Source organism: Rhodnius prolixus, unplaced genomic scaffold (assembly GCF_049639745.1).
Source record: "Rhodnius prolixus isolate KJV_2025 unplaced genomic scaffold, Rpr scaffold_8, whole genome shotgun sequence".
In the NCBI taxonomy this organism is placed as follows: domain Eukaryota; kingdom Metazoa; phylum Arthropoda; class Insecta; order Hemiptera; family Reduviidae; genus Rhodnius; species Rhodnius prolixus.
In genome coordinates, this window is record NW_027411593.1 from 172,607 (window position 1) to 195,407 (window position 22,801).

The 22,801-nt window shown below is 30.9% G+C and overlaps 2 protein-coding genes across 17 annotated transcripts in view; one reads left to right on the top strand and one right to left on the bottom strand.

Moving 5' to 3' along the window:
• Positions 1–18,403, top strand: part of LOC141450638 (nuclear factor NF-kappa-B p110 subunit-like) — a 30,714-nt gene extending 12,311 nt beyond the window's left edge. Inside the window, exons 6-22 of one of the 2 annotated variants that reach the window (XM_074121233.1) lie at positions 1,578–1,716; positions 1,913–2,017; positions 2,092–2,194; positions 2,401–2,540; positions 2,645–2,751; positions 3,594–3,642; positions 3,845–3,880; positions 4,274–4,300; positions 4,658–4,726; positions 6,195–6,255; positions 6,487–6,601; positions 6,677–6,869; positions 7,263–7,429; positions 11,373–11,474; positions 13,459–13,524; positions 13,596–13,644; positions 18,182–18,403. In XM_074121233.1, coding sequence (XP_073977334.1) covers positions 1,578–1,716; positions 1,913–2,017; positions 2,092–2,194; positions 2,401–2,540; positions 2,645–2,751; positions 3,594–3,642; positions 3,845–3,880; positions 4,274–4,300; positions 4,658–4,726; positions 6,195–6,255; positions 6,487–6,601; positions 6,677–6,869; positions 7,263–7,429; positions 11,373–11,474; positions 13,459–13,524; positions 13,596–13,644; positions 18,182–18,258 — 1,605 coding nt within the window. In that variant the 3' untranslated portion in view covers positions 18,259–18,403. The remainder of the gene's footprint in view (positions 1–1,577; positions 1,717–1,912; positions 2,018–2,091; positions 2,195–2,400; positions 2,541–2,644; positions 2,752–3,593; positions 3,643–3,844; positions 3,881–4,273; positions 4,301–4,657; positions 4,727–6,194; positions 6,256–6,486; positions 6,602–6,676; positions 6,870–7,262; positions 7,430–11,372; positions 11,475–13,458; positions 13,525–13,595; positions 13,645–18,181) is intronic. The other variant, XM_074121234.1, reaches the window with a different exon arrangement.
• Positions 13–22,416, bottom strand: LOC141450647 (uncharacterized). 15 transcript variants are annotated; one of them, XR_012456219.1, is made up of 8 exons: positions 20,463–22,385; positions 19,593–20,349; positions 16,587–16,797; positions 13,786–16,484; positions 5,242–5,848; positions 5,009–5,088; positions 4,392–4,538; positions 3,582–3,725 (listed from the first exon to the last, which is right to left on the bottom strand). XR_012456219.1 is itself a non-coding variant. In XM_074121245.1 (3 exons), exons 1-3 carry the CDS (start codon positions 20,527–20,529, stop codon positions 17,611–17,613), a joined length of 312 nt encoding a protein of 103 aa, XP_073977346.1. In that variant the 5' UTR covers positions 20,530–21,538; the 3' UTR covers positions 17,397–17,610. The 15 variants fall into 15 exon arrangements, 2 of the variants coding, with proteins under 2 accessions (XP_073977346.1, XP_073977345.1); XR_012456216.1 differs by having other exon boundaries at positions 3,579–3,725; positions 4,392–5,156; positions 20,463–22,391; XR_012456214.1 differs by having other exon boundaries at positions 3,580–3,725; positions 4,392–5,485; positions 5,624–5,848; positions 20,463–22,390.
• Positions 22,417–22,801: the final 385 nt, after the last annotated feature.

Consider the following 22,801-nt stretch of genomic DNA (forward strand, 5'->3'; position numbering starts at 1 on the left):
GAATTATAGTTAGTCTAGTTTCTGCCGAATAGCTTTCTCTTTAGTGATTAATAATTTTTGTTATTACTTCAATGAAGCCCGTCGGAATATATCCTATTATCAGACAAATTGTAGAATAAATTCTTCACAGCGAACGGAGGAATCAAATCTCTTTCCATAGCAATCTAAGATGTTATTCATCCTCTCAGGTTAATATTTTATTGCACCACTGCTAGACGCAGTTCTTACAGATTCTAAGTAAAAAAAAAACAGGGAATGAACTGTGGCCTTCCCTTGAGTTGACCAGTACATTTGACATTGTTGAAATCTGGCAAATTGCACAGACATCAAAAGCCAGTGGAGTTAAAACTGCAAGAAAACCATCTTTGCCCGTGTAGAAAATGTCTCAAACAATATTTTCAGGACCCATTAAAGAGGACGCCGTAGCAGTAAGAAACAGAATGCCTCAGGGTAATGATGAAATGTGTGTTACATCCTAATAAATCGATATAAATAGGCGCTTTATTTCAACTTTTTTACAAATTATTCTTCTTGTTTATCTTTATTTTGCTCTTTATCCTGAATAGTCATAATATACTGAACATAGAGATGAAAAATCGTAATTTGAATCACGGACTTCAAACGAAATTTCAGTCTTGAATTCGTCTTACAGCAGAATACAAATTGCACACAGTCAGTAACAAAAAAAATACTGGAAATAAAAATTAATTCAATTTAATTCCTTTGAGTACATTTACAGGATGACACTTAAATGTCACTCATTCTAAATTCTACTTCTTACCTAATTCGATCAAAGTCGGGCGAAGATTTACAGAGTTATTATTATTGTAATAACCGTTTACAAGGGGGCTTTATTAGCGTAGGGCAAGCTCCCCTCCTAAGTATATTCCATCGAGACCCCAAAAAGCCTTATCCACCGTATCAAAAAATTTCAAATTGAAAGTCAATTCATCCAATAAAATCAGTTCGTATGTCGATAATTTGAACGATTGCAGATGAATAATCAAAATCGAAAATTTGCTATGATTCCTTGCTTATCTAGTGAGAGAATGTAAACATGGTTTTTAGATTCTAGTGTTAGCTTATCTTTCAATATTTTTTTGTTTTAGTAATTAGGGTCGCCAACATTTCCCAGAAATGGTCAGAGGCATTTTTATTGCACAGCTATCCTCAGGACAGTGTTCTCTCATTTGAGAAAACATTGTCCATCACTAGCCTCTAGGAAAGTAGAAGCTAAGGGCAAGGAGGACTCGAGCGAATGATCTCTGCTTGGTAGCGGACCTCAACTAATTCTTTCCCTTCTTACAAAATCCTGCAAAATTTATTTATGCAGCAAATACTTCTTTTGTAAAGAAAATTAACCCGCTAAGTTTAATCCCACCAGAATTAATATTGGTAATTTAAGATGTGCATCTATCTGATAAAATGAAAAATAACCCACCCACCGTTTCTTAAGGTTAAATACTGTATTAAACAAAATGTAACCTAATGACAACTTATGTACATTACTAAAAGAGAGTAACAATTTATCTAAAATGTGAACAATTTTATTTTTTTTAAATTTCCCAACTTTACAGTGTCCTTTTGATGAAAAAGACTTAAAAAATGAACTCAAAGCGATGGAAAAAAATAAGGCTGTTTTATTTTTTGAAGCTTTTGATTTTGAAACTCATGAAAAATTGTGTGAAACTTTTTCAAATCAAATTAAAAATTCAAGTAAGTCTTTTCTGATCCAAGTTACTCGACTAGTTCATTTTATTTTATTATTAATTTTTTATTTTTTTAAAAGTAAATTGGAATATCAATTATATTTTTGAGCTATTAACTTACACAATTTTGTTTTGTTTTTTCTAATTTTGTAAGAAATTTAAAAAATCAAAAATAAATTTCACTTATTAATTATTTATTATAGAAAATGTTATGACGAATCCTCTTAAGATTTCAAGACAAAGCCATAAAAATGGTTCAGTTAATGGAGGTACAGAAGTATTACTTTTTGTTGAAAAAGTAACGAGAGGTAATCATAATGTGTATAAAAACTTGTATTGATTTTATTAAATTGTCGTTATTTACGGTCTACAACATTTTCAGACATAAAGATTCGTTTTTTCGAAATTGATGAAACTGGAAAAGAATGTTGGGAAGATAGCGCCATACTTGAAGATTTGTGGCATCAAGTTGGAATAGCATTTAGGTATTTCCCAATAGATTTAAAAATGTATGTTCTTGTACTAATATATGTACAAGTACAAGAGTAAATTCATGAAACAAATTATAAAAAAACACTTGCAAGTTAACTTACTACAACCTTTTCTTTTACTTCGAGATATATACTTATGTTGATGCATGTTAGAAATAAAAACCTCCTTTTTTGCTTTCAATTAATCTTTTATTATGTAGGACACCGAGGTATAAAGACGTATCCGTTGAAGAAGACCGTAAAGTATATTTTCAGTTAATCCGAGAATCTGATGGTAGCTGTAGTAATAAAATGGAGTTCTATTATCAGCCAGATTATAGAAATCAATCGAATTATGCAGGTCTTGTTAATTTTTATAATTAGCTTCCTGGCTTAAAAATGCTAAAAAAAGACTCTATAGCAAACCGCATAAACCTTATTAATAGTATTATGTTGTTTTTTTAGAACCAGTGGTTGGGAAAAAGAGGCGTATAGAGGAAGAGATGTACAGATTAGAGTCCAATGATTTTAACAGCAATTTAGAAGCACCCATGGACAACATTCTTTTGAAAGTACGATACCTTGGCTTACATGGTAAATCAGATTGGTAGTCAAACCTAGGAATGTCATTCTCATTTACTGTAATATGAAAGTTTATGAGTGTTGAATTACACTGATGGATTTCTTTTAAATCGGAGCTTCAATCACGCTGAGTGGAGAGGAGTCTGTTAATCAGTACGGTCGTATTGCGTCTCACTTCTCTGTAGGTGTCAGTGTAGAAGCTGTAGAAGAAATAAAAATGAATTGGGCTCATACTGTTTAGCTCCAATCTTTTAATAAAGAGACTTTAATGCCGGCTAGCCGTTAGTTTAGAAGGGAATTGGTTATAGAAAGGAAGTACAAATGGAAACAACCTACCTAAAAATAATCCAAAGATAGATCAATTTTATCAGTGATATGCTATAAGTTACATCTTCTTTTACTAATCGTAGTACTGATGTGTGGCATTAATGATGGCTTCTTATCTCTTCCTAAGAAAAATCTTTTCCAAAGTGGTCATTTTGCTTAGATTATACTTCAAATTTTTATTTGATTTGTTTTTTTTTTCATACTGTGAGACTTTTTTTTTTTTTAAATAGGGAGCCTTTCTGATAAGTTACAGCTCCTAAATGGTTGGGTTTCTCAGAAGTCTGATGCTAAAAAACTAAATAAATAGTCAAATGAGAACTTCAGTATTTTAAAAAGGTTTTTTACATTTTTGGCTCCCAGGAACTAGGCGAACTCTTTGGGAGAAAAAACAGTGATTTTGTGTATCTTTTAAAAATACTATTCATCTCTATTAAAAAATTTTCGGAAATTATTTTTAACTACTCTTTTTCCTAAATGTTTTGACGTGAATGTTGTTTGATTTCAGGATGTTTATTTGCCCATGCCGAAGGAAGTTGGAAGTTCATCATTATCAGGTGCCTTATTCTTCACTTGTTAATTTTCTTGCAGATAGAGAATAATTTAATTTGTATTTTTTGGGAGTATTGACATTCCGTACCTTTAAGATTAAATTAAGAATTAATAAATTTTTTCCTTATCAATTAAAGTTTAATGCTCTTTAAAAATTATGTTTAGGGGCAGATGTGTTAAAAATAATTTTTTTTTTTAACATTTTAGGTATTTTGGAAGATACTTTTGGAAGCAATTCTGTCCGTAAGCATTTATTTTTTATTAACAACTAAAATTAATCTCTTAAACATCATAGTAAAAAAATTAAAAGGAAAAAGGCATTCTAACGACACTAGTTAGTCAAATAACACTAATCTCATCATTCATACATAGAACCATACATATGAGCGCGTAAGGTTACGCAAATAACTTTTTAAAGTTTTCCTAAGTGGAATTAAATGTAAAGGCAAATGCCACTTTTTGCAGTTATGGCTTTATATGTGCGCAAAAAATACATTTATTTTCATTATTAATACTTTATTTTCTTTAGATTTTTCCAGGATAAATGGAAAGATAATTGTTTTTGTTTAATTTAACGTCAATTTTGTTCTTTAAGATACTTATTTTTTAAGATACTTTTATTTTCTTTTTTTATAGATGGTTCTCAGCAAATTGAAGATTGGGGTAAGTTTTTTTATGATTATTTTCATAACGATTACTGATGTTAATCAGAGAGGCTAACGAGAAAGTGGCTATAATTGAAGGATTAATTTACCTTAGGGTTGGAGACCAACGATCTTCATCCAGTACGTCCCTCTGACTGAATAGAGTGATTATTATTGCAGTAGTGAGTAATTCACTTCCTTGGATCGTCGATTGGAAACCGTTTTGGGAGAACAATGCCCCGAAAGACTGGCGGTCTCTAAAAAAAAGTTTCAATTCTTAGAGCAAAAAAAAGAAGCTTTTCTCGGAAAAATCTCTCTGGCCACTGCCAAATTTCGAACCTCCACCTTGTTGATAACTTATAATGTCTGTTTACAGAACTTCCATCAGATTTGGCTTCAGATTGTGTTACCAGTGATAAAAAAAGTGAACTAAAAACATTTGTAGGTACGTATAATGAACTTAACGTATTAATAACAAGGAATATTAAAATAATTTACTACAGATTACATTAAATATGTAACGAGTAATGTTATCTCGTTCAATGTTTGGTTGGTGTCTTATTTTGAATGTTTGTACTACCTTTTTTACTCTACTCTTGGTAATATCCTCTCCTTGCATTCTTTCATCTTTACTGCTTCCATCTTTGCTTTAGGCGTCATTTCTTAGAACACTTGAATTTAGTTTCTAAAAACGATTTTTCAGATAATAATCTCATTAACCACGAACCTTGCTCATTTGAGAGATCAAATTTGGAATCAGGAAGCTGGAAAAACTGAGAGCTATCAGTAACTGCGCCTGGCATGACGCTGAAACAAATTCGCACGCTCGTTAAAATTATGTTCATTAATAGTAAAATTTTTTCGCCAAATACCACCTGCAATCCAAAAAAGCTTTCTTAGAAATTATTTGAGCCTTGAGAAAGACTTAGTTGGGGTTCGGTAGTGTTGGCCCTAACATACCGTTCTATCTTCCTTTGATTGGGTGATCCTTTGGCGACAGGAAAAGCCTTTTTGTGTTAACAGGAGCACATTGTGTAGGCGACGCTCTTTACACTTTATTAAATGTAATGTCAAGTTCAAGCTTTTAGCAGTCAACTTTAATTTAAATTATTGGAGCCATTACCGAGATAATGCTATGTAGCATTGTATTAGTTTTTTTCAAGTGAGAATTTTTTAAAGAATATTTTCTTTGAACATCTGATTCCTGGAATGAAAAAAAAGAGATTGCCTTTATATGTAATTCAACTTTAATCTTAGTGTATAATAACACTCACGTTTTCAATGTTAATAACTTTAACTCTTTTGAAAGATAGATTTGATTTAATACCATATAAAGAATTACCCATATAATGTCCGAAGTGTGAGCATCTAGTGGTTGGAGTCCATCATTAGAGTAGCCTTTAAAAAATTTACTGTAGAAGTCTTATCTCAACGAAAATATAATAATCACTTCGAAAGAAACAAATTGATTATTCCAGAAACATAATTTGGCTTTTAATCTTGCAATATTGCAAGAAATAAGTGAACTAGTACTGTATTTCGATAAAAATGCAGCAAATTTGTCAACCTGCCAAAAAAAAAAGTACAGAAACCTGAAGTACAATAAATAGGTTAACCTACACCGGTTATACTCGTATGTATGTAAAGAACACAATCTTCGTAATTTTAACTTTTAACATATTCTTGCGTGCATATTAAATATTGCATTAATACAGTGCAAGGCAACTTCATAGAATATATTTAAAAATTCAAACAATAACGCAAGCAACAATTACTTGTAAGTAGATAAATAAATTAAATAATCATAAATCTCAGGAAGATTATGTACACTATAACAGAAAAATGGAAGCCACTCTCTTCTATCTTCAAAACTTTCTCTAAGATCTCTAATAAATGAAATTCATAATTTTTAGATTCAAGCCTTGCAGAAATTAACAATAAAAAAGGAGGTTCTGAAAATTACAAATTAGACAGGTATTTTTACAAGTTTAATGCTCGTATGCCACTTACTGTAATTTATTTTATTTATGTTGGTTTATTTTTATCATTTATTTTTTTACGGCGCATCGACTACTCAGGTCATTAGCCCCCCTAATTATTTTAAATTTCCCTTTTTTTGTGACCAATATTCGTTTATTGCTTTTGCTTTTACAAAACATAGCCTATCAGAGTATATTTATTAAAGAAAGACTATTTTTTTCGAAGTTGTTTATTTAGATGTATATCTGGAAGCTTCTCTCCTGATGTCTTCTATGAAATTTTGAACACAGTTAAGATAGAGAACATAAATGTACAAAGTTGGAAAAACGTCTACAGTAAAGTTAGTTTCTGTTTATAATAAACAAATGTTAAAATTACTAAATTTAATAGTTTATAATTGTAAGTTTTCTTTCAGACACCACTGCATATGACGATTGAACAGGGAAAGTTGGAATTTATAGAACCTTTACTGAATGCTGGATTTAATGTTAACGCTGTTGACGTTAATCATAATTCAGCCCTACATTTAGCTCTTCTATACGATGTGAAACCTCCAATAACTGCACTGTTAAAATCATTTGGCGCTGATCTTGCAATTAGCAATTACGGTATTTTTTTTGCTTTCATTTAACTCAATATAAAAAAAAACAGAATTTATTCATTGATCAATATATACTTATATAAAGTTAGAGATTGCCACATTTATTGTTTTTTCACGATAAGTTCAGGGATATAACTGATAATTGTAGAAAGTTCAGTAACTGCTTAATATTAATGTATATTCTCATATGAACTGTGTTGCGGACAAAAATGTATTTTGTATCACAAACGCACTTTTCGAAGCACGGATCTCCCAAGACACCCCTCTCTTCAAAACTATTTTTCACTTTAGAATCTGGCGAAAAAAAGCACTGAAGCCTCGCCAACATATATTAGTTCTTAACGAAAGAAACCAATAATTTTGTTTGCATGAAGAAAGCTAAATTTCTGTATGTTTTCAGATGGCGAAATGCCCATTCATATGGGATGTAGGCTGAGGAGTATATCTCATTTGAATTTCCTTGTTGCCGAAAGTGAAGTAAATTGTCAAAATAAAAAAACGGGGGACACGCCATTGCATATTGCTGCAAAATACGGTTACAAAGATGTGGCAGAAATATTGTTGAAAGTATTTTTATTTATTTATATTTTTGTGTTGTTTTGTTGCCATGTTAACATCTATTACTATTTTAAGTCTCCAGATTTTGCTTGCGGAAAATATGCACGAAAAATACAAATATAGTAACAACAACATTATTATGCATAAATTTACTCAAAGGGGTGCCATATTCGCTGAAATCTTATATAGGCGTTTTGCTTACATTTGTTAAAAACATTTTGCCAATTTTATTTTATTCCACCAACACCTGCATGTTTCAAAGCATCATGCCTAACTTATTTTTTGATTGTTTTATGCTTATTTATTTATTTTGAGAACGACTGGGTAAATGCATGGGAGAGGCATCAATAAGTCCATTGTGATGTCTATTAAATGACATTTCTGAATGGTGAAGTGGTTTGTTGGGAAAGCTGTTTTAATGATATTGCATTCTTTCGTAATTTGGGGATCTTGAAGTGTAAGCTGGCACAATGCGATCCCAGAGCGTTGAACTATTAAATTGGTTTGTTACTCCTTTACGCAGAGATTAGATAAATAAATTTAAGAGCAGTTCTGCTTGAAGTAGTAGGTTTCCACGTAAAGTGCCAGTTAAGTAAATTGTATGACATTGATGTTAATTAAAATAAAAAATATTGTTTAATTTGCGAGTTGAAAAAGTCATCAACTGGAACGATGTGAATCTCTTAAACTACCTCTTTTTACCTTTCCTAAAACATCTGTTTATTTAAAGTCATTGATATTGTTGGAATTTTTGACAGGTATTCCACTAGGTTTTCAGTGATGTTCTGGGCATTTAGCCCAAATTAGAATATCGTAAGCCAAAGTACGAAATAAATAAATGCAATTTAGTAAAGGTTTATTAGTTTAAGCGTCTTTAAAGTAATATTCTGGAAAATTTATTATTTGTGAACCATAAAAGTTAGTGCGAGTAATCATTAATCATTTGGCTTGAATCAGTTTTAAGATTTTGAGTAAATTTTAGTATTACTATGTAGTCAATCAGCGCTTCTAAAATTTAACTCGAAAAATAAATGCATTTCTGTTGCAATTAGACCAATAAAAACTGAATGTTGCAGTTTAACAAACCACTGTTGTGGAAGATTTGGAAATTTTGATTTTTGAACTTAGAATGTGCTCAATTTTTTGTTAGATTTTTGTTACTTTAATATAATTTTGTTATGTTACGCACGTGCACAATGTTTTTTTGAGTGAACTTCTGTAAGTAACAAACTGATTTACACTGGGCCAAAAAAGTCTGTGAACACTAACCTAAATTTTATTACTTTTATTATTATCTTATTAGAAACTTCTTTTATTTTCAAATGAAATATACTATTCGATAGAGAGAAACCAGAATTTTTCATTTTATATTCAATCTTTTATTTTTGTTCAACAGGAATATCACAATTAAATGTTTAACAAAACAACACCCCAAACGAATGCAAAAAAAGTCTGTGAACACTTTGCAGAAATAAATCATTCTTACACATTGTACGTGAATTATAAATTTTAAAAACTTGTAGGACCTCCTATGTTCCTAATCACTTCCAACAAGCGAGCTTTCATCGATCCTAATAATTTTGTGGTCGTCAATGTTGGAATTTTATCCCACTCTTCTAAAATAGCGTTTTTTAGTTGTTCACGGTTTCTTATTCCTCGTTTATTTATTTCGCGGCTGATTTCATCCCACAAATGTTCTATTGGGTTAAGGTCTGGCAATTGTGGAGGGGTGTTTAGGCGCCAGAGTGTATTATTTAAAAGCCATTCCCGAGTTTTTAGTGCGGTATGTTTCGGGTCATTGTCTTGTTGGAAGACAAACGTTCCCTCCAACCCTAATTTTTTTGAATTTTCTTTTAAATTGCGTCTTAATATATCCACATACACATATTGGTCCATCATACCATTAATTAGATCTAACTTGCCCACTCCTTTAGCACTCATGCACCCCACACCAGAATGTTGCCTCCCCCATGCTTAAAAGTAGGCTTCATATTTTTCATTTTCATAGCTTCATTTCTTTTTCGCCACACTTTTTGTCGTCAATCAGACCCACATACATTGAATTTCGACTCATCTGAAAAGATTACGGTTTCCCAGAAACTAGAAAGCTTAGAAACATATTCTTTCGCGAAATCCAATCGGCGGTTACTATTTATTTTATTGATTAAAGGTTTTTTCCTCGGGACTCGACCGCAATAATCGTATTCATGTAATTTATTTCTAATTGTCTGTGGTGTTACGCTTACACATAACCACTTGATAATTCTTGACTGATTTTTGAGCGCTTGTCCTGTGTTCTTCTCGAACAGACTTCAGAATTTGCAGTTTATGAAAGGAATTAAGTTTTGGTGGCCGTCCACTGCGTGGCCTACTAATCACATTTCCGTACTTTTTAATTATATTATGCACCGTTGAAGGGTTTTTTTGAACTATCTTCCCTATTTCTCGAATACTTTTTCTTTCATTTCGCAACGTCACAATAAGTTCTCGAATTGGTCTGGGAACTTCCATATTAGTGGTTAAATATGTACTAATTAGATTATTTATTCACAAAACTGACTGTAGTGGTTTCTACAATACAATAGAGAACTTTGAAACTTTATTCAATCGTTTTTCTGTTTGTTATCTTAATGTTTTTACATATTTATACAGCTGTTCACAGACTTTTTTTGCATTCGTTTGGGGTGTTGTTTTGTTAAACATTTAATTGTGATATTCCTGCTGAACAAAAATAAAAGATTGAATATAAAATGAAAAACTCTGGTTTCTGTCTATCGAATAGTATATTTCATTTGAAAATAAAAGAAGTTTCTAATAAGATAATAATAAAAGTAATAAAATTTAGGTTAGTGTTCACAGACTTTTTTGGCCCAGTGTATTTAGTAAATTAACTAATTATACATATATATAATGTGTGTTGAATTACAACTAGACTGAGTTTCTCTGAAAAAGAAAAGAGATTTATTTGGCATTAACAACATTCTTAAAACATTAATTTTCAATACATAATTATTTAACTATTCTTCAATACCTGAAAAAGAAAAGAGAAACGACACTCAAAGCCGATAATTCACTTCACTCTTTTCAATCGTAACCTGTCCTTTTTTCCCTACCCACTCTTCACTCGAAGCTACGAGCATGCGCAGAAAGACGGGGTTGGAAATTAAAATTAAGTATCTTACAAGGACAGGTTAGGATTGAAAAGAGTGAAGTGAATTATCGGCTTTGAGTGTCGTTTCTCTTTTCTTTTTCAGGTATTGAAGAATAGTTAAATAATTATGTATTGAAAATTAATGTTTTAAGAAAGTTGTTAATGCCAAATAAATCTCTTTTCTTTTTCAGAGAAACTCAGTCTAGTTGTAATTCAACACACATTATAAAACGACACTCAAAGCCGATAATTCACTTCACTCTTTTCAATCCTAACCTGTCCTTTTTTTCCTACCCACTCTTCACTCGAAGCTACGAGCATGCGCAGAAAGACAGGGTTGGAAATTAAAATTAAATATCTTACATATATATATATCTATACCTTGGAAGGAAACTGCACAATGTCACAAAAAAAAATTACGGGAGAATTAGTTAAATAAAGACATTTTTCAAATTCATTTTATTTCTACTTTTCCGGTTATACTCTTTCCTGTACTTCTTCACCATAATTATTATAGTAGGTATGGCCACTTTCACTCCCATATTTTAAAATATTTTATTTTGATCTCCATTGTGAAAAAATTGGACATAGTGCCTTCAGTTTAGAATTCACACATATCAAACACATAAATCGCTTGAACCTAGGACATATTGCTTTACACCTCTAGAAAAAGCAACAAAAAATTTGTAAAATGATGCAAAAATCTGAAAATCGAAAAAATGGACATGGTTCCATTTCCTTCCGAGGTACAGATGTATTCTCAAAGTATTATTGTGAAATACATGTAATATAATTTTTCAGAGTGGAGCTAAAGTATTTACTCTGAACTATGGCAATTACACGCCGCTGGATTATGCTGTACAAAACGAAAATTTATTAGTAAATTTACTACTTGACCACATGGTAAGTACGATCAACTTTTAAAAAGTACATATCAACACAGGATTTGGTTCTATCAGTTACTTCCAGTGTACTTTATTGTAACTAACTGAACAACATCCCAGTTGCCAGCAGTATTTAACTATTTCTTTGGCAATTAAATGCTGTCGCACAGTTTTTAATTCGTACTTTTGTTTTTGTGCGTTATTTGAGGAGTAAAACATAACTAATGTTGTGCAGGCAAGATGTGAAGAGATAATAAGTTAGCTTTTGTATAAAAAAACCAAAAACCTCGAATCGTGCTTGACAGTTGTCATTTTATTATCGACTTTTATAGCGAGAGTTTCCATTGTTAGTCAGGCTTAGGTAAATTATTGTTTTTGTATTAATTACGAATTTAAATGATTACCAATAATTTTCTTCCTAGTGGTTGAATTTTGACCTTCTTTAAGATATATTATTTTTTCAGTAAAATCATCTTGAATGTATCAGATTAATAGGAGAGTTATGCAATATTTTTCATACAAATTTGACACTCGCCGTTTTCCTTTCAATGTCGAAATTAAAAAAAAATAGAAAGTATCCTGCTGACTAAATATCGTGTTTCTTAAATAAACAATACTAACATGAAACTGTTCATAATAAACTAAACACTTGCTAAAATATGTAATTATTCTTTTGTAATTTTAAAACCATTCTTTGTAACTTCTTTTTATCAAAAATGAGAAATAATTAGTATTTGCAAACAAACTGATGATAGTATACTTTCGCGAAATAATATTTGACTCTGTAAAGAATTTCTGGTTTAAGAGCTTCAAGAGAACTTTCACTGTCAGATGAATTATTCACACTTAGGTCCAGAGTAAGAAAAAAACACTTTCTAAGGAAAATATATATTCTCATCGCTGGAACATGGTAGTGGTAAAACTGACTTCTTAGGGTCTTTTGTGTTCTTGGTGGCGTAGAAAGTCTGTAGTGCCCTAGTAATTAGATGTTTTTTTTTCTTAAAGCAGTTTTGACAACTGCAACGCTTTTCTCTATGTGTTACTTAACAACAACTTATTTTTCTTGGTATATTTAAGATTGCTTTGATTTTTGTCTTTTTTAACAAGAGGGGTTCTGGAGTTACTTTTTGGGCAAATTAAAAAGACACTTGAGGAGTTGAATTTGAAGCGAATTGTTGAATTTCTGTTTTCTGATGGAATTCTGGAATGGAAATTAATCTTGTGTTTGATATGCTTGGACTACACAATCCCTAAGATGATTATTGAAGTTATATCAAGTGCAAATACTAATTTTGATATTAAATAATAATATGTGCTTAGATTCTTATTCAAATACTAATTATTTATTGATGAATAAATTAGTTGTTTGGTCGTTGTTAAATACAAATTTTAATGGTTGGCTGGGGCCAAGATGTGCTAATTTCTTATTTTCTCATTTTCTTTTATTTAAATTACAATCTCTAAGTTTGAGATGTGAAATTATTTTGTTAGTCTTGTACTTATTTCTATTATTTTTAATTTTTTTTGCTTGCACTTGGAATCAATTAATTTTGCGCAAGGCAGCCTGCCTAGTATCTGATGTTTGAGGCTAAAGCTCCTCTCTTTCCGATTCACCTTCGAGGGCGTGTATGCGTTGAGGTGCTTTCCTTCCGACAGATGTTCGTTGCGCGACTCCTAATCAAAAAAGGAAGGCCTCCAGATTATCTCGCCTTTATGAAATTTGCTAAGGCCATGGCCTTCCGCGAATGGCTAATTTTTCACAGCAACTTGTTGAAATGAAATATCAAGTGGAGCAGCTACAAGTAGAACACGTTTTGTTTCATAGTAGAGGCAGTTTTTATGAAGATGAGCAGATGAACGATAAAGCTTTGTGACTTAGGATTTTAAAATAAATATAAATGAATTTAACTTTAATTACTCTATTTAAAATAAATAATGCATGTTAAAATAGTCGTTTGGCTTGAAAATGTTAAGTAATTAATTTTTAATACTGATTATTTCAGGACCCTAACGACAGACGAAATGTTTATTTAGTTGACGTAATTCGTACTAAAGTTGGGAACGAAAAGGTTTGTAAATTCACTCATCTTGCAATTAAATAAAAAAGTCTTTGCGCTGAAAAAATGATAACTTATTACAGATGTGCAAGTTATTAGATGATTATTTGGATAGACATGGAGAACGGACCGGTAATTATATGTCTTTAATTAATTTTTGCTTTTTTGATCCCAGTTACTGTTATTATTTAAAATTATAAAAAAAAAAAGCTACAAAGAAGGAGGTTGATGTGGCGTTTTCAAAACACTTCATTGTTCTTTAGAATTACTTACCTACTTTTCTTACGATTTTCCAAACTCCTACGACGACCTTCTTCAAATTTCTGCCTTGCACTCCTGGTTTTTTGTTTTTTAGAATTGAGATTTTGGAATACCTAATAATGGACTTTGTTAAGTTCAGTCGAGTTTTAGTGGTCGTTCTAAACATTAGATCATATGCAAAATGTTAGATGAGATATTTCTTCCTTAACCTATGTATGGACTCAGTATGTTTTTTAGATCATCCATAGCTCTTACTTAACCATCTGTTCAAATCGTTCCGTGTGCCTGTTTGATAGTTTAAGGAGTGCTATCATCAAATGGTTACTCTGAATTATTTCTTTTTCTTGAGGATAATAATAATAATAATAATAAATAATAATAATAATAATAAAGCTTTATTGACACCCTTTACAGAGAAAAAGCCTCTCCTTTTGGAGGATTAAGAGTTCGGTTTGTAAATTTCAATTTTAACAAAATTCTAAAGAATGTAAAATAATAAGAAAAAACAGCAAGCAATTAAAATAATTAAATTAACAGTTAAATAAGCAAAATTTAGAATGAAATATACTGAAAACAAAGTAAGCTATATAATTTACAACAAAAATAACTAAAAATTACTTTCTTCTACTTAAATTAAAATTTTTCATTAATAAATTTAACTTCTACATCTAAAAATAATTTTTCATAACTTTCGTCCGTACACCTCTATCTCTTGATGTGGTCCACCTCCGGCAACCCACTCATCTGCCATCTCATCTCTCCATCTCACTACCTGACGACCTCTTCTTCTCTTCCGATTTCTTGGCGTCCACTCAGAACTTCTCTTTGCCCACCTTTTATCCTCCATTCGAGCCTCATGAGCTGCCCATTTCCACTTTAATCGATGGGCCTCCAATTCTAAATCCTGCATTTTCGCAAATTTTCTTCGTACTTCACCAATACTTTTCTTTTCCTGCCTTTTTACTCCTAAAATACTCCTCAACATTTTATTTTGGGTTATTCGGAGCCTATTGGAAAGGTATTTGGTGAGGGCCCAGGTCTGGCATCCATACAGAATACAGGGGTAGGCGCACTGAGTAAGTACTTTTCCTTTCAGTTCGTTAGAGAAATTTCCTTTAAAAATACTTTTAAGTGCCCAAAATTTCTTCCATCCCATATTAATCCTTTTATGTAATTCTTCCTCTCTCCTGCAATTAAAAGAGATGGTTTGTCCTAAATAATTGAAATCTACAAATTCTAGTTCCTTCGATAATAAAACCTTCCCTTCTTCCAGTAGTGTGAATTTTAGTCTTCTTCCATCCCGCTTTCTTGCATTCTTTTAGCAATTCGGTTAGCATTTCTTCCGCCTGCATCAGATTTGATGCGAAGATTACGTCGTCAGCGAAGCGAAGGTGATTGAGGAACGCACTATCTACACAGATATCTCTCTTCTCCCAATCTAGTCTTCTAAAGATACTTTTAGTACACAGTTGAACAGCATAGGAGATAAAGGGCAACCCTGTCTCACTCCCCTCTCTAGACTAAAGTCTCTTCCTCTCCTCTCCAACATAATGTTAGCTTTATTGTTCGAATAGATTCCCTTAAGTAGGTCGATGTACACCTTCTCCACTCCGATTTCCTGTAGAGCTAACCAAATAGCTTGATGTTCTAACATATCGAATGCCCTTTGGAGATCAACCAATATTAGATATATTTCCATTCTATACTCTCTACATTTTTCCACTACCTGTTTGTCTGGAGATGATCAATAGTTGAGTATGAAGGGCGGAAACCTGCTTGTTCTTCCGGTTTTGATTCATTAATTTTATTTTTTATTCTATTCTGAACAATGTATGCAAATAATTTGTACATAACTGTTGTAAGACTAATTGGGCGATAATTGTTAATTACATTTCTTGAACCGCCTTTATGCAAAATGAGAATCTTATTGCATTCCCATTGACTTGGAATAATAGCTTGAAATATTGGAGAAGAGCCTGGTTAAAACTTTACTTAGCGCATTTTTACCTTCTTTAATCATAACTGCCTCCATCCGGTCATCCCCAGTAACTTTACCTAATTTCAATCTCTGAATTGCTTTCTCAACTTCCCCTTCCAAAATCGCTGAGAATTCCTCCTCACTCTCCTTTTCTAAAAACTTGCTTTCATTTTCATTCTCCAAATTTTGATCACGTTTATAAATATTTTCATAGAATATTCAGATATTTTCTAATATTTTTTCCTTATCTGTTATTATACCTTCTGGCGTATTCAGTTTTTGAATCCATTGTTGCTTTATATTTGTGACGTTTATTTTGAAAGTAGGGTAAGTCCATTTTTTGTTATTTCGAGATATTTAAGGTTTTGCGGTTCAATAAATTTAAAAAAATTGGTAAATATTAATAGACATATTTTTTGTATTTTGTGGTGTTTAGATAATGTAAGTTTATAATCCAATAGTGTTTATAGTGCTGGCTAAGAAAAATAAAGATTTATTATAACTAAATGCACTTGCCTCACTTTCAAAATTAATGAATTATTGTAATCGTTGATTTAAATGGATAATATTTCGGTCGTATCAGTCTTTTTTTTTTTAAAATAAAAACAAAATATTAACCAATAGTTCAACTATTCTTCTTCTTTTTTTGAATCATTTTGGTCCGAATTGCCTTCATATTCAGATTCTGATTCCAAGATTCTTCTTTTATTACCGTTTGTCATGGGTCTTATTTCTACAAACATTATAAAAATAATAAAATTACTTGCAAATGAGGATTTTATTGAAATAGCGTTATTACCCAGAAAAGTATTTTTATTTTATTTTTGTTACCTACCAAATTCACTTTCAGATGCATCAGAGTTAGAATTACCGTTGTAATCGGTTTCAGCCATTTTTTCTTTTTATAAAATAAACCACAATCCGTTATTAATTTTCAAAATGAAACTTTTTTCCTACACCGAGCACAAAACAACACAACTCACTTGATAGCCGATTTAAATCGAATGTTATACAATTCACAGTTTTTCAGAGTGTTGCCAATAGAACTAAAATTTCCGGATGTTGGTGTTATTGTCGAAACACAAAATTAAGATGTATTTATTATTATTAAATAATAATAAATTTTATGAAATATTGTACAATCACCGATTACCAATATCAAAGATAGATAGATGAGACATGATGTTAAACCATCACATTTGCTTCACCATACAGCAACCGGAGTTAATTTTTGCTGTACGGTCAAATAATTTCAACCTAAGATGGACTTGCACCATTTTCAAATTAAACATATTTACAATATTGTTAAGAGCTAAAACTTCCCTCTCCCAAATATTAGGATTCTGAATTTTTTTGACTCTAAATTGTTTATAGATAAAAAGATCATACTAAGTTTTATCTATAATTACCATTATCTTCATTTTTTTAAAAAATGGACTTGCCCCACTTTCAAAATAAACGGCACAAATGCATGTTTTTGGCCTCTAATTAAGGAAAAATGTTTACAATAATTTAACCAAATCCTCTTCATTTAATAATAAACGAAATTCTCTATATTGAATTCTATTCTAATCAGCTGCGCTTCCATCAATTCGATTTCGTTTTGTTCTTTCTTCTTCTTCTTTTTATCACTTTAAAATACTGACACTGTCTTCCATAAGTGAAAAATAGTTCTTTTCAATTTGATTTTTTAAAGGCTTTTTATCATTTAAGATCATTTGCGCCCAGAGTTTTTTCGGATCCCTGTCAGTCTCTATATAGTGCGCTGTAAGAAGCCTCTGGGAATAGAAAATCTATGGGCTTGTTGCTGGATTCGTTTCTGAGATCATCGCAATGGAATCCAGTGCGCTAAATTTTAGCTAATGTCTTCCCTCTCTTGAAAATATGGTTAGGTCCTCAGTGCTGGAAAATATAGTTGATTTTATCCCTGGAAGCTTGCATTTTTACAGTATTCCTGACCGGTTTAGTAATTTCATTCATCATCAGAGATTATTCATCTAAACTTGAAAAAATTTAAATCAATCTTAACTTTTCAATTATTAATGTAATAGCTTAGGTAACCAAAAAAAATTAAACCAGATTTGCAGTCCATAAACATTTTTGTCTTTTCAATGAAATCAGCTTCCCTCTTTGTTTGGGCGATATTGTTTTCTAACCAACTACGAGTATATTAAATTAAACTAAGTAATAGAATTATTTAAGTTATTTAAGTAATTTCATGTTTTAAAGAATCAGAGAATTTTCTGAATATTGGTAAATGTTTTCTTGTAGTTCTTAAATTCAGTCGAGTTTTAGTGGTCGTTCTAAACATTAGATCGAATGCAAAATATCCTGTTGTGTTACCTAGAATGGGTAACACAACACAATAAAGTTTGTTTTAATCTTTTTAATTAAATTTGTTGGTAAAATAATGTTATTTATTTATTACAGATATCCTGGATACAGCCGAAACTAATTTGTGTAATGTTTTAATAGATAAATGCAAGATCAACCAAACGGCCAGTTAATTAGATAGTATGGGAAAAAAATAAAAACAGTAATATTATTTAATTTAATGGCTTTGGTATAATAGCAAAGATGTTCAAATATATCCTTATAATACAATACATAAATATTTTAAATAAAAGTTGAATTTTGTACAAAATGTAAAAAGCTATTTTTTTTTAATTACTATTTTATAGTAGAATATTCAAAGTCAAAATAATTTTTAATTATTAGTCTAAAATAAATAATATATATATAATGCTGCCACATTTAATTAATTTCTTAAGGAAATCTATTGTTTAAAAATATATAAAAATATTAGTAATTATTTATCTCAACTTTTTAACTTAAGTTTAACCAATTAGGCTCAGATATTCAATATTCCTTAAAACTGGATTCATCTATTCATCAGCAGAGAAGAAAGATTTTATCCGCTATAGTATAGCAAGAATGTTAATTGTACCCTGACCAATTTCGGACCTTCATCCAGATGTAGATGAAAACTAGTTTGGTGTAAAAAAATTCGTCTGATTTCCAAGTGTGGTGAGTAGACGTAAGCATAAGTGATTTCGAATTCCCTTTACCTAACTGATTAGCCTACCTCTGATGATGGATGATATTCCTTAACGGTTAAGGATACTATAAAAATTTGAGCAACGAGGGATAAAATCAATAATAGCTAAACCCTTGTACAACTGTGCTACCGGACAGTTTTAATCCACCACATTTTCAAGACAGCGAAGGCATTATTAATTAAGAGTAAGCGCACTGAATTCCTAAGCAGTGACCTCAGATACGAATCCAGTATCAGGCCCATAGATTTTACCAGAGGCTGGTAGTACTCTGAAAAAACCTCTGGGCGTCGATGATTTTAACCATTCTTAAATAAACAATATCAATACAAAAAAAAATTCAATTATGGCAGACAACGGCAGCCAATTTTAAGGAGATAGTAAGAAATTCGAATAGGATGGAAGCGCTTTAGCTACAGAGTAGAATCAATATAGATTTTATTAATAATACATAATCGCCTATTTTGCATTATTACAAACATTGGATTTTTCCTTAGGTAGAGGGCTAAAAACATGGATTTCCGGCGAGAATTAATTTGAAAATTTGCAATGGTCACGAAATTACTTTCACAAGGACCAAGAAAAAAAAAAAAAAAATGAAGTAAGCGGCAGAAGAGAATTAGGGAAAGTGTTCAGCTTGTGATGGCTCTAGATACTGCTAGATTTTCTTTTTTGGACTTAAAATTTAATACTCGTAACCTCTTTGAAACAAGCTTATTGCGCTTGTAATTCAAAGTTTGATAACTGATATGTTTAAAATATTAACAAAAATTAGAGATTTTTACATTCAATAAGAAGGAAGGAATTAGCCAAGTTGTTTGCGGGTTCGAATCCAGCTACAGGCCCTTAGATTTCTCTTCCAGAAACTTCTTACTTCTCATTGCCCAGTGCTGTACATAAATAAAGAACACAGTCCAAAGACCGAAGTGCGCTGAAAAACAAACTAGTGCTAATGACCACATATGTTGCCTTTAAAAGTAAATAATAAAGAATTGATTTTATCCCTTGTCAATGGTTTTTTTGTTTTTTACATTTAATTGTTTAGAGGACCATAATTTTTTACTAATCGATTATCTCATAAAGGCTCTCTTAATCTTTTTGATAACAGTAACACGATTTATGTTTCAAATATTTTTTAAATTCAGAACAATTCGACAGACACTTTAGTTTTTAGTTAACAATAACATTTAAGCATTGAACACAAACAGTAAATTTAATAAAAGTTATTTTCAAAAGTAAAAATTTATGATGTAGATCTTTCTGAAGTAAGCAAACGTTTTGGTCCCTTGCAATTTAGACTGTGAGGTAATAAATTGTTATCAGCAATATCTTTTACATACATTAATGGAGTTTTAATGTTACCGGATGAAGGCCTCATCTCCGTATCCTTTATGGAAGCCATTAATACTTTCTCTTTTTCGGCCAGAGAAGTCCCAGCTTTGTTCATCTCATATACAGTTGGATCTTTTTGGTTGTAGTTAAATTTATCATCGATTTCAAACGTTGGTTCACCTTGATCGTTTCGAAGAAGTTTAGTTCGACCTACAGAATTGTAATAAAACAATTACAATTGGTAATTAATAAATAATTAATTAGTAAAAACAACTTTTTCTATTTCAATAGAAATGTATCATAGAGGGTTTAAAAATACTAACACAAACCATTGGATTTTCCATTTTCTTCATAACCATTGTAGTTGCGTCTTCGACGGAAAGGATACATAATTAACTAACAATAATGCAGCACATTACTAGTTTTTAATTTGCTTCCTTCATTCGCTTAACATTCAACATACATACTTTTCGCGTACATAAGGTCAGTGGTAAATAAAATCAATTTTCTTGTACATTTAAAACAATTGCGCAAGCGTCAACAATGGTTACATATGTACTTACAGCATTGTTTACACCCTATCGGTATCGATATTTAGTCCGTCAAAGTACAATAAAACCTGTTTTGGGGTGCGCTAGATAGGGGCCGCGTAAAAAAAAAAACCACGAAAAATGAAAAATGTACAGGAACTTCATAAACAGTTACACCAAAACATTTTTCACAAGATATTAAAAAAAAAAATTTATGCAGAAGATAGAAAAAAGAAGATAAAAAAGTTTCGTTCAGAAAATTTGTCAAAACTTAACGAAATAGCAAGTGCTTCAAAAAAAAAAAAAATAAATAAATAAAATAAATAAATCTCCAAGGTAACATTTCAAATTTTCCATCTTAATTTTCAAGATGGATAATAATAATATTTATTTACAAAACTTTACAAACGTACACAAGATTGATAGACTACAGACTTTCGAGGTTTCAAGCTTAGCGCCTATAGTATATTAAAACTGTCAGGTAGGACAGTTGTATAAGGATTGATCATCAAAGACTTCACGAAAAAGCGTAACGTTGAAAAACACCCACTTTCTCACTTTGTTTACCATTTCATAAATGCATATAAATCTACAAAAAAAACAAAAAAAAACGCACAATACTAAATTAGAGTTGTTAAAAATGATAAACATTATTTGTCGTAGCTGACGGCTGCCCTTAAAAAAAATGCATGTAGATGGTACTGAAGTTGGCAAGGAAACGATTCAAATATAAATTAGAAATAAAACATATGCTACTTCCGTATGCTAGTAATAATTGTGCCGTTTATTTTGAAAGGGGGGCAAGTCCATTTTTTGTTATTTCGAGGTATTTAAGATTTTGCGGTTCAATAAATTTAAAAATATTGGTAAATATTAATAGACTTATTTTTTGTATTTTATGGTATTAGATAATGTAAGTTTATAATCCAGTGTTTATAGTGCTGGCTAAGAAAAATAAAGGTTTTATTATAACTAAATGGACTTGCCACACTTTCAAAATTAATGACTTATTGTAATCGTTGATTTAAATGGATAATATTTCAGTCTTATCAGTCTTTTTTTAACAATAAAAACAAAATACTAATCAATAGTTCAACTATTCTTCTTTTTTTGAATCATTTTGGTCCGAATTGCCTTCGTATTCAGATTCTAATTCCAAGATTCTTCTTTTATTACCGATTGTCATGGGTCTTATTTCTACAAACATTATAAAAATAATAAAATTACTTGCAAATGAGGATTTTATTGAAATGGCGTTATTACCCAGAAAAGTATTTTTATTTTATTTTTGTTACCTACCAAATTCACTTTCAGATGCATCAGAGTTAGAATTACCGTTGTAATCGGTTTCAGCCATTTTTTCTTTTTATAAAATTAACCACAATCCGTTATTAATTTTCTAATCATGAAACTTTTTTCGAACACCGAGCTTAAAACAACACAACTTACTTGATAGCCGATAATATAAGTCGAATGTTATACAATTTGCAGTTTTTCAGAGCCAATAGTACTAAAATTTCCCGATGTTGGAGTTATCATCGAAACACAAAATTAAGATGTACTTATTATTATTAAATAAGAATAAATTTTATGAAATATTGTACAATCACCGATTACCAATATCAAAGATAGATAGATAAGACATGATGTTAAACCATCACATTTGCTTCACCATACAGCAACCGGAGTTAAATTTTGCTGTACGGTTAAATAATTTCAACCTAAAATGGAATTGCACCATTTTCAAGTTAACATAATATTTACAATATTGTTAAGAGCTAAAACTTCCATCGCCCAAATATTATTCGAATTTTTTTTTACTCTAAATTGCTTACAGGTTAAAAGATCATACTAAGTTTTATCTATAATTACCATTATCTTCTTTTTTTCAAAAATGGACTTGCCCCACTTTCAAAATAAACGGCTCAATTGTTCCGTAACAAAGCTTCAACAAGATCCTCCATATTTGAACTGCTTATAACAGTTGAGAAACTCTTCTAGCTTGATTTAGAATAATTTCGAAGTAAGTCGTACATAATAGCTAAATCATTCAGCAGTGTGGATCTCAGGAGGAAATTGTCTGCATTGGAAAGATACTGTGATATCAATAAACTAAAAGTAAATATAGAAAA

Coding starts and splice junctions, on each gene's coding strand:
- LOC141450647 (XM_074121244.1), bottom strand. CDS start 20,529: ATGTATCCTTTCCGTCGAAGACGCAACTACAATGGTTATGAAGAAAAT. Junction 20,350..20,468: donor AGAAAATGGAAAATCCAATG/GTTTGTGTTAGT, acceptor ACAATTCTGTAG/GTCGAACTAAACTTCTTCGA.